This window comes from Sphaeramia orbicularis, chromosome 5 (genome assembly GCF_902148855.1).
Source record: "Sphaeramia orbicularis chromosome 5, fSphaOr1.1, whole genome shotgun sequence".
Classification (NCBI taxonomy): Eukaryota; Metazoa; Chordata; class Actinopteri; order Kurtiformes; family Apogonidae; genus Sphaeramia; species Sphaeramia orbicularis.
In genome coordinates, this window is record NC_043961.1 from 11488401 (window position 1) to 11501011 (window position 12611).

General features: G+C 33.9%; 1 protein-coding gene across 13 annotated transcripts in view; it reads right to left on the reverse strand.

Annotated features, from left to right (window-relative positions):
• itpr1b (inositol 1,4,5-trisphosphate receptor, type 1b) overlaps positions 1-12611 on the reverse strand; it is a 223256-nt gene that overhangs the window by 61177 nt on the left and 149468 nt on the right. For all 13 annotated transcript variants that reach the window (XM_030135516.1, XM_030135523.1, XM_030135522.1 and 10 more), the window contains 4 exons: positions 4507-4617; positions 2860-2955; positions 2640-2774; positions 1110-1217 (listed from right to left, as the gene is read on the reverse strand). In XM_030135516.1, the coding sequence (XP_029991376.1) occupies positions 1110-1217; positions 2640-2774; positions 2860-2955; positions 4507-4617 (450 nt within the window). The remainder of the gene's footprint in view (positions 1-1109; positions 1218-2639; positions 2775-2859; positions 2956-4506; positions 4618-12611) is intronic.

Genomic DNA, 12611 nt, shown 5'->3' on the forward strand with positions numbered 1-12611 from the left:
TGGCAGAAATGTACACACAGAAAAACTGCTATAAAACCATTATACATCAATATTTTTTTGTTATAAATCTCTTAAACAATTTCAGCCCTGCTCAAAACTACCTAACATTTTACAATTTTCAGGATTTTAACCCTTTAAATGCCAATTCAATAATATGAAATAATTGAACTAGAAGCACTCGGAGAGCGCAGACCTCCGCCAAGGCTGATCAGTGGCCCCCCCCCGTGGGCCCCCCCACCCCCGATCACCACCAAAATTTAATCATTTCTTCCTCATCCCATTTCCAACAAACCCTGAAAATTTCATCCAAATCTGTCCGTAACTTTTTGAGTTATGTTGCACACTAACGGACAGACAAACAAACAAACAAACAGACAAACAAACCCTGGCAAAAACATAACCTCCTTGGCGGAGGTAATGAATGATTTGCAACCAAAAACACCACATAAAATTGCATGTCTTTCATATAATAAATTGTAGGGGGATGGAACATTGTGATTAGAGCCTTGGATATGTCAAAGATGAGGAACAAAATTGATATGATTGCATTAATATGCATGAATGTCAAGCATCAGCTTACAAATTTTTTTTTTTTAAATATTTTTTTTGCTTTTTTCCCCTCCAAAAATCTCTTTAACAACTTCGGCCCTGCTCAAAACTACCAAATAATTTTCAGGATTGTAACCCTTTAAATGCCAGTTTAATTATTTGAATTAGAAATTATTTATTACAAAGTTGTTTAAGAGATTTATAGAAAAGAAGCAAATAAAAAAGCAACAAAAATATACTGATGTATGATTTTATAGCAGTTTTATTTGTGCCTGTACATGTTTGCCATGAAGGAAACCAGATGGAGCAAAATGCATCATGGGAGTATAAAACAAATGTAAATGTAAAAGACACTGTATCTCGAAAATATAACTTAAAAAAAAAAAAGTTCTTGCCAAATTCCATGCCAAAAGTTGCAACACGGCCAAAATGATCAACAAATTACAAAGAAAAAAAAAAAAAAAAAAAAAAGAGAAAAATGTACAAAAATGGCCGATGAGGACTTCAGGGTTAACTACATGTACCAGCTGGTCTTACATGGACCTGGACCAGCCACTGACCTCAATCTGAGCCGTGTGTTTGGCGTAAAACTCCAGGGCCTCGTCGCCTTCTCCGTACGTCCCACCGGGCTTCAACATGGCCTGCAGTTCCTTGTTGTGACGCGCTAACTGCAATGACAACAGCCTCCAATCAGTGTTACTTGTATCATTTACTGTCTGTGTTCAGTCCCGGTTTCCCGGTGATGCGTTCACGTGTTGCACTACTCATTCCATTGCCGGTATTAATGAGGGTACAGTACATGTCGTTTATTCTTTCTAAATGCCGGGTGTTTTGTTCAAGGTGTGGACTGACAGCGGGTGTTGCATAACTCTAATTGTTGCCTAATTCGTGCGTTGAATAGACGCTGTGTTATTGAGCAGCTCGACGCCGTGGGCTGAGAAAAGAGATGAGTGTAGAATGGCAGGTATCACATGTCTCCGACAGCCGCAGGAAATGATGTCAACGTACAGTAACAGCAAAGACACAAATAATGCGTTAATAATTCATTAGTCACATCCTACATTCTATAGTCACGATACAGAGATTAATCAGTCAGTAGAGTTGAGAAATCTGTATTACTATTTTACTTTCATTTCAGTTTTTAATTTAATTTTTACAAGTGAAAAAGACAGTTTTAGTTTCTATTTTTATCTTGAGGAATTGACTAGTTTTTTCATTTAGTTTCAGTCTTAGTTTTTCAGGATTTATGAGGAAAACCTGGATTTACAAGAATCTACATCATATAAATGCATTTTGTTTTATATAAATATATTCGTATCGCTTCACATTTAATGAGTTTGTTCTTTTAACGTGTGTGTGATGTGTTACTGTGTACGTGTTGTGTACTTTTCATGTCTTGTGTTATTCTGTTATTCTATTAAGGTGCAGACGGAGATTAGTCTGACGTTAACTCTGGAACAGTTATATTCAATATTATTCATGGTTGGTGAAAAAGTAAAGAAAAATAAAGAAATGAGAAATTAAATAAAACTAAGAAAAATGAAAGAAAATAAAGTGAAGGTAAATAAAATACAGAAAAGGGGAATCAGAAATAAAATAAAGTGAAATAAAATTAACAAAAATGAACTAAAATCAAATAAAATCAAAAGATAAAGTAAAATAAAATGAAAAAAATACAATAAAATGGTGGCTGTGAAGTTTAGGTGATTTTCCAAACTTCCTACTGAACTAAAACACCTTCAGTTCTATGTATGTTCTTGTTCATATTTACTTTTATTCCAGTTTATTTCAGGGTTTTCTCTTAGTTTTTCTTTCCTATAATAATCCTTTTATTTAACCCGTTATTTATTACATTTTTTTCCCCTATAATAACCCGTTATTTTTTTTTTTTAGTTTTTCTTTCCTATAATAATCCCTTTATTTAACCCGTTATTTTTTAGTTTTTCTTTCCTGTAATAATCCCTTTATTTAACCCATTATTTTCTTTCTCCTATAACCTGTTATTTTTTTGTTTTTCTTTCCTATAATAATTACTTTATTTAACCCATTTTTTTTTTCCCTATAATAACCCGTATCTGTTCGTCTTTTACCTGATGTGCTAAGATATAGATGTTGTGTCCGACGTTGCGTGGAGATGCTGAATGCTCCTCCTCTCCGTCCTCTCCCTCCGCTGGCTCCTCCACCTCGATCTCACCCTGCATGTAGGCCTTTTTTATCACTTCCACCTGCAAACACACCGACCGGTCACACTCCGTCTACGTTAACACACAACCCGGGGTGAAGATGTGAACCGTGTGGAGTCGTACACACCAGCTCTTTGGGCCTCATGTTGTACAGAATCCTCTCGGCGTTCTCGCTGTCGTGACGACTCTCCATTATAGCGAGAAGCAGCTTGGAAGCGTTATTCTACAACAGATAAGACAAGTCTTACAAGCTCCGTATCACACACAATCTGTAAAAAACATTAAAGAGGAAACACAGCTTTACATATCTATTTTGTAGGTCTGGGTATCATCAGTGATTTCATTAACCGATTCAATTCTGATTCTATATTCTATTTAATTTCAGATTCAGCTCACTTTAATTCAATATTATTTAACCCTTACGTATCACTGTAATTTACTACCCTCTGGCCACCCTTAAGCCAAAAATATACATGCAAAAAACACAATAAAATCTTTATATATCAATATTTTTTTCTGCCTATTTCTGCATAAATCTCTTAAATGACTTCAACTCTGCTCAAAACTAGCAAATGTTCAATAATTTTAAGAATATTAACACTTTAAATGCCAGTATGAATATGTGAAACCACTTGTTTTATTAAAAAAACATAATACATACAATACATTGTGGAAGATTAACAATAACACTGACTTCATTGCATTAGTAGTTTTTGTTCACTGCAAGACCTTTATGGCAAAAAGTCACTCATTGACTTAGACTGAAACCACATTTTTTAATCTCACGTAAAAAATACAAATGAAATCCGCAGTGAAATCAGTATTATTGCTGATCTTATATGAGCTCATTTGAATTACTTCATATGCTGATGATACTTTAATCTACAGCATCATTTTTGGTAAGATCATCATAGTTTCGTAGCAACAACAGACTAATTATTGGTAATAATGCTTTTAATTTGATACAGTAAAATACTCTCTGCATGTCATCACTTGCAATTTCCTTATGGACACTGAAAAAATTATAAAATTACATTTCTTTGCATTAGGGATGCACTGACACTTTGACTGAACATCACTATTGGCTAATATTTGTTGATATCGGTATTGACATGTCAGATTCACCAATGGCAGAGTCACATATTTATCTCTCATGTTTTATTAAAGGTTTTTCCATAAAGTTGTATGTTTTTATCTTTTACCAAAGATAATGTAATGAAGGACTAAAAGACTTTATTAGAGAAACTACTTTTATATTTATAATAAACATTTCCTTGTTAATGGGGCATAAATAACAACAAAATCAATGAAGAAACAGAAAATAACATTGGTATCAGCATTGTGTGTCAGACAAAATGGTTAAATATTGGTGTCGGGCAAGAATTTTGCAATCAGTGAATCCCTGTAACACGGTGGTCAACAGCAGGATTATACTGTTGATTATATCATTTAAATTTGTAGAAGTGAACACTGTGCTTAAATAGCATGAGATTACATCAGAATTTTATCCATATTTATTTATTTATTATATTTTCCTGTAATTGAGAAGCTGTATTTATTCATGGTGACTTCGCCCTTGGCCTTGATTAGAAACCTGGCCTGAAACTGAACCTCGGCTTTTATTTGAGGAAATGTGGTATTTTTTTTCATCATAAATATGTCTAGTGACAGGAAATGTGACAGTTTCATGTGGAATAAGACAAGCACACAATTAAAGGACAAAAGAGAGAATAAAAAAAAAAAAAACAGTGAATGAACAAGATTTTTGACCCACTTTGAGTTCCAGGACCAGGTCCATCCTCTTCTTTCCGAGGGGATTGATGTCATTGAGGATGAGGGCGATGATGATGTCGATACCGTTGCATTCATGAGTGGCGATGCAGTTCTGAAGAAGGAATGAAATCCAATCAGATTAAAATCGGAGAAGGTAAGTAAATGCAAACAGTAGCAATAATCGGGTTAGAAGAACGATCCTCAGTACTGATGTAGAAGTAGGGCTGTTTTTAGTAGTAGTAGTAGTAGTAGCAGTAGTTTATTCCGTCCTTAATTACTTTACCCAACAAACAAAAAAACATATCCATTGTTCCATATACAAAGCAACCGAAAGGCTTTAGGCTGAAGTTTAGACTTATTTTGCCTAACCCTATTTACAATTAACGCAATGTTTCCATATGAAAACAAACAAATGAAAAAATTTTTCAATGTAATCATTGCTACATATACAACAGAAGAGAATACATATTCAATTTTATTTCAGGTAAATCATGTCCTTATCTCAACTACCAATATTGATCTAGTCTTTTAAACAAGTATTTTCTTTGGTCAATCCTGAGCTCTATATTTTTGAATAATAGTTCATTTGTACATCTTTTTAAAAGTTTTGTTTTAGACTGTTTTAATCGATCTTCCATGCCATTCCAAAGATTAACCCCTCTAATGGAAATACATCTGCTTTATTTTATTTGTTCTTGCCTTAGCTTTAAAAAAAAAAAAAAAAAAAAATGCCGGTTCCTCTGAGGCTATACTGCTTTTTCCTGCATTCAAACATCTCCTGGATGTAAGGAGGGGGGATGATTATTGTGTGCCTTGTACATCACTACCACTGTATTAAGGTCAACAAGATCATGTATTTTCAGTAAAAACAAGACTAATGACTTATTACATTAAAAATACAACTTACAGCCATGTTGGAGACTTTGTAATCACATGGATTCAGATCACACACGCACATGTTTTGGAAATGCACAAATATTCAACCCTTCTGGGTGAAAGTTCACTCAGCTCTCGGATGTGTTGGGATATGCAATCCAAAATTCTTGCCTTGTTCTTTACCTCGGACATTTGGAAGAAACAGTACATAAAAAAAGACAGACAACTCGTCAAGATCCTCCTGGTGGCCGTGAAGAAGGCCATAATAAAGTACTGGCTTACGACTGATGCTCTGTCTTCACCCTTTCATGCATGAATTATGAGAACCTTACTCAAGATATTTTTCCTGAGTGTTTTTATTTGTCCAAGGCATGAAAAAAACAATACAATCCAGTTTTGTTTTTGTTTTTTTTTTTCAAAGGAGTTATAAAAATGTCCACTCAGTCAGACACCGTGCTTTTAATTTTTTAAGCAAAGAAACATGTATTTAAAAGTTAATATCAAAAAGTGATATGGAAAACTATGCAATAAAAACATTTTTATGCTGCTTATCAGATAATTTCCCACATTTTAAGATACTCTAACACTAGTTATTATTCACTTCATGGAGATAATATGCTCAAAAAACAAAACAAAAAAAACAAACAAAAAAAAAACTGTTTTGTTTGTTGATTTACACTCAAACATGTTAGTCCAGATCAGGTTTATCAAGAACAGCATGGTTACAGTAACAGTGTGAATGTCAGTGTATGGGATGATGCATTTAGTGTCCACTGTGTTGGCTGATATGGAACTAAAACAACAAAACCCATGAATATATAAGAGAACAGCTGTCCACTGGAGTGACCACTGTGCTTGAAAGGGTTAAACAATGGCTTTCAATTACACAGTTGAGGACAAAATTATTAGCCCCCCTATGCAATTTTAAGTTTCTTCAAGATTTTCCTAAGTACTTTTTTAACAGAGCAAGGAATTTTCAACATAGCATTTCTGAACATACTAGTTTTCTTTAGAAGGCACAAATTATTTATATTTGCACACCAAAACAGCATTATTTAGAAAAAAACTAAAATAACCAGGAACTATTATTAGTCCCCTTTAAGAAATGACCATTTATTAAGTCATGGCACAAACCACTTTTGTGCAATGATGTGCTGTGACTTCACAGGTGATGTGTTTAAAAGTGATCAGGTGAATCAAGTGATTTCATTTAACATTTAAGCTAAAACATGGCATAAAAGCCTCAGTATGGCTCACTGAGCTGTCAGTTGAGAAAGCACCATGCCCAAAACTAGAGAAATCCGTTTGGACCCGAGAAAAATGATTATTGATGTAGACAAAGCAGGAGAGGGATGCACAAAGCAATCCAAGCATTTCCAAGTGTCAAGAACTGGAGTGAGAAGTATAATCCAGAAATTCAAAAACAGCCACACAGTACAGAGCAAGCCTTGCAGAGACAGGAAGTGAAAGATTTCTAAGACCCTGGAAAGAAAACTAGTGAGAGATGGGTCTAAAGACCCCAGAACAACTGCCAAGACACTGGTGAATGACTTCACCACATCAGGAATCAGTCTCTAAGAAGACAGTCACTATAGCTCTGAACTGGAATGGACTGAGAGGATGCAGACCAAGACAAACTCCACTTTTGAAGAAGAGACACCTTTAAGCCAGACTTAAATATGCTCAGGACAACCTGGAGAAACATTATGCATACTGGAAGTGTGTCCTATGGTCTGATGAGACAAAACTAGAGCTCTTTGGCCATAGAGGCAGCGTTTATGTTTGGAGAAAAAAGGGAGAGGCATAGAACCCAAAGAACACTGTCCCTACAGTGAAACATGGTGGTGGGAGTATTGTGTTGTGGGGATGCTATAGTGAATCTGGAACTAGAAATCTGGTCAAGGTGGAAGGAATCATGAACAAAGAAAGATGTGGAGATTTTGAAAGAAAACCTTAAGCAGTCAGCAGTAACACTGGGTCTGGGTCATTTTCTTCATCTTCCAATATGACAACAATCCAAAACATACATCTCTCTTGGTGAAGAGCTATCTTCAGAAGACCAAAGTGAATGTAACTGAGTGGCCTGCACAGAGCCCTGACTTAAATCCCATTGAAAATATTCGGGGTGACCTAAAAAAGAACATCCATGCCAGAAGGCCACCAAATCTGGAGGAGCTGGAAAGACTTGCCAAAGAAGAATGGGCTGGGATTCCTCAAAAAAAGTGTCAGAGACGTGTAATAAAAAAATACTATGACTGCAGGCTGTTATCCAGCAAAAAGGAAACACAATTGACTATTAGGATCGGGGGGCTAATAATTTTGACCCTGGTACTTTTTGTTTTTTGTGGAATATTTTCATTTCTGTGTGCAAACTAAAATCATGTAAGCATCCAAAATAAAACTAGGATATCTAAAAAAGCTGTGTTAAAAATGTGTTGCTCTGTGTAAAAGCACTCGGGAAATACCTTTAAAACAATGACATTTTTGTAGGGGGGCTAATAATTTTGTCCTCAACTGTAGATGTTATACTTGTCATGGAACATCTCACATGTAAACTGAAGTTGAAAGAAAATTTCTTTATATAAAAAAAACAAAAAAAAAAAACAGGGGAAAATGGCTGACATTCAGGGAAAAATGTGTCTATTATGGGACCAAATCACACTCTGACACAAACACAGGCTGTTCTTTTCATTTGTTTGTTTTTCTGTTCTTTTGTTTCTTTTCTTGCTTCTCAACCTGAGGAGATTGTATTGTATTATACTGATAAAAATGAGAAATAAATAAAAATTGTACCAAAAAAAACAAAACAATTTACAGCCACTGAATATATTATCCATTTCTATCAAAATATGTCGCAGATTTACCACTTCTGACATTACCTTTAATAATAAAAGCTCTGAATATATACACACCGTTTCATTGAATGTAGTCATAGTTTGACCCAAGAGAAATAACCACAAATAATATTAAATAGTAATATTATTTTAACAAAGGGGATACGGCCCTGAATGAACTGGACGCTGAAAGTTATTAAATGATGCAATTCTCCACCGTAAAACATCTGTGGAAACTGTTGATATAATGCAAATACAAAAGTGGATGAAATATATGACATTTATTTCATGCAGAAACGCTTCCTACTGAGGGCTTAACTGACAGCTTTGTAAACACCCAAACAGACAACACTGTCCAACAGCTGCCTATGAATATGCAACAACTTACTGACACCAGAAACGTCTGAAAACCAGTAAATAAAACATGCCTCGATGGTTAATTGTGACCAAAAAGGAAACGCAACCCACTGTTTCACTTTCCAAAGAACTATTACAGCCTTAAAAAAAACACATACAGTTTTGTTCCATTACCTATTCATCATATTAATTATTAATAGTGATATTACAGGAACACGTTTTTATAGATACTATTAAAAGGGAGTGAAAGTTAAAATTGTTGAAGTTTAAGTCAATTCTGAATCACTAAATATCGCTAAAAGTGTATTTCCTGTAATTACTTTTTGGACTAGTCACTTCATCAGGCAGTTATTTAGTTTAGTTATTTATTCTGATGTTTCTGATGATCTGAACGTTGGGGAAATGAGTTCTGAGCCTCTATGACACTGAATTTTACTTTTTTTTTTTTTTTTGCACTCTTATCATGACATGCTGCAGTGGAAAAAAGTTTTCAGACCCCCTTAAAATTTTTACAAAATTTCAAATATTATCATGATATATTTGCAGATTTTTTTTTGGTGTGCATTTTAAAAGGTGTGGGTGCATGAGACAGACACAAAAAGGCAAATGATTTTTTTGTGTATTATTAACCCTTTCATGTATACTGGTCACTACAGTGGACAGCTATTCTACAGCTGTTCTCTTATACATTCATGGATTTTTTTTGTTTGTTTGCTTTTGCATATATCTTTATTAAAGTTTTAAGACACTACAAATCTTTTCTGACATGAATTGGTAACACTGTGTAGATCTCCCCTGAGCATACTCTCATCCCCAGAACTACAACCCCCCCGAGTTTTTTACACAGTTTATTCGTAAATACATGTTTCTTCGTTTCAAAAATTAAATGCATGGTGTTCAGCTGAATGGACAGTTTTGCAACTTCATGTAAAATAGGTCCATAAGATCATTTTTATTATTAATAGCAGAAGTAGTATGTCCTTTTTTTTTTTTTTTTTTTTTTTTTAACTTTATTTTTTGTTTTTTTATATATTTTTTGTTTATTTATTTATTTACTTTTCATAAGAAAATTTTCAATTGCATTGCTTTTTTCATGCTTAAAGAGGAATAAAAACACTCAGGAAAAAAATCTTGATTAAGGTTCTCATAATTTGTGCATGAAAGGGTTAAAAAGAAAAATAAACAAATAAATTCTTCACAGTTTCCACGTGTCACAATACTTGGCACAGTTCAGTGACTTAAGAGTTTTTCTTCATGCAATATACCACAAATGCGTGGGGTGAACAACAACATTTTTCCACCCCTGCAGAGTTCTTTTACTACCAGATGTCTTCCACTGAGATGCACCTGGACAACATCTTATTACCTGACCTCACTCTATAATGATACTGGAGTTAGTGTATTTGGCACTGGCAAATTCAAAACTATACATTTTTATATCTGTACATTTTCTTAAGTCAAATTATTATTATTTCTATTTTACCGATCTAGGAGTATCTGCAAGATTACATAGAAGTAATAGCAGTAAGTTTCTGACTAAAAAACACACTAAATAACAAAATAAGTGGAGTAAAAGTAGGGTTAGATAGTAGTAAATGCTGCACAAAACTAGGATATTAACCCTTTCATGCATGAATTATAAGCACCTTAATCAAGATTTTTTTCCTGAGTGTTTTTATTCTCCTTTAGCCATGAAAAACAACAATGCAATTTAATTTTTTTATGAACCTATTTTTCTTGGAGTTAAAAAAACTGTCCACTCGGCTGGACATCATGCATTTCATTTTAGAAGCAAAGAAACATATATTTACTGATATACTGTGTAAAACTATGAAATAAAAACATTTTTAATGCTGCTAAGCTGATGTTTTCTCACATTTTAACAAACTCAAATACTAGTTATTACTCACTTCAAGGACATAATATGCAAAAAAACCCAACTTTTTATTTAAAAAAAACAAAAACAAAAAAAACTGTTAATTACAGTCTAACAACAATTAGCTTTTTTTTTTTTTTTACACTCAAACATGTTACTGCAGATCAGGTTTTTCAAGAACAGCAAAGTTAGATTAATGGTATGAATTGCAGTGTTTGGGATGATGCTTAAGTGTCCACTGTGTTGGCTGATATGGAACTAAAACAACAAAATCCATGAATATACAAGAGAATACCTTTGAACAGCTGTCCAGTGTAGTGACCACTGTGCATGAAAGGGTTAAAAATAAAATCAACAAATAAGAATAAAGTAAAGGAATAGTCTGTGAATAATAATAATAATAATAATAATAATACTCAACTTTCAATTACAGTATTTTTTGTCGATATGTTCATGATATTTAATATTTAATGCAATATAAAAAACAGAATAAGTTAATTCTGTCTTTTCTGCCTCTAAATAGTGAGTTTTGTGTGGTTTAGCGGCTGACGCCTCCAGCCCTGTTAGAGGGAATTGAAATCAGTTCAGACGGTGGCTGTTTTTAGCTCGTTTCTTGTTCAGTCATGTCAGTTTCACACCCGCCATAAAATGACCCTGTGTGAGCAGAGGACGCCGCCGTCATGTGACTAAAGCTAATGTACGCCAAAGAGTAAACACAGGCTCGGTGCCCAGAATGGGATGGCGTTGGAGAATAAAGAGAGAAATGAGATGAAGCAAAGTGAAGAGGCTGCAGAGGCTCAGATACAGAACAACACAAAGAAATAACGGACCTGAGTAAAGGTTATTATGTACTCTGCAAGAACAGAGAAAATTGGTCATGCTCTGAGAAGAAAAAAATGTAATTATCTTCTTTTGAAATGGGCATGGTTAAAAAAGGTTAAAGGTTAACTCAATTTATCATCCTCAAAGGGGAATTTAGTCTGTGCATTTTACCCATCCTGATCCACACACAGTACCTAGCATTAGCATTAGCAATTACCACACTGATGTACACTTCTCGTAGTAATTTTTTTCCTCGTTACTTCAACTTTAATAAAATAGTAACAAGAAAATCAAACTTACGGATAACTCGTTTTATTAACCCCATGAGGAATTTTGGTCTCATTCACATTTGGTCGCATTTTACCCATAATACACACACAGTACCTAGCATTAGCATTTAGCACTTTGATACTTCTTGTACCTTTTACATTACTGGTGATTTTAGTGCTAGTAGTGTTTTTAACATAGAGTTTTAAGTATGATTTCAGGACTGACTTCTACTGTGTTTTAGTATGTTTTTAGCGTGGCTGTGTGGCTGAAATTTCTACTTTCTGTAACTTCTACCGCTGCTCTCTAGGCCAGGACACTCTTGCAAAAGTGATTTTTTTCCTGGTTGAATTGAAGTTGATAAAATAATTACAAAATTAAACTTTAAGTGCAACTCACTTTATTATACCCGTGAGGAAATTTGTTCTCTGCATTTTACCCATTATATTCGCACAGTACCTAGCATTAGCATCATGATTTAGTGTTAGCATTTAGCACATTAGCATTTAGCACGATGTATAATTCTCATAACTTTTACATTATTAATGATGTTCTTAGTGATGTTTTTAATATGGCGTTTTATGTATGATTTTAGCACTGACTTTTACTACGTGTTTTAGTGGTTAAATAAAGATTACTAAAATAATAACAATAAAATTAGACTTTAAGGGTAACTCGTTATATTAACCCCCGTGAGGAAATTTAGTCTTTGCATTTTATCCATAACAAACACGGTACCTATTATTAGCATTATGAGTTAGTGTTAGCATTTCGCACACTATTTAGCACGTCGATATATATTTCTCATAACCTTTATATTCTTGGTTATGTTCTTAGTGATGTTTTTAATCTGGTGTTTTATGTATGATTTTAGCACCAACTTTTACTATGTAGTTAGTGGTTAAATAAAAGTTAATAAAATAATATAACAATAAAATTAAACTTTAAGGATAACTCGCTTTATTACCCTGTAAAGAAATTTGGTCTCTGTATTTTACCCATAATACAGACACAGTACCTAGCATTAGCATTATGAGTTGGTGTTAGCATTTAGCACATTAGCATTTAGCACGT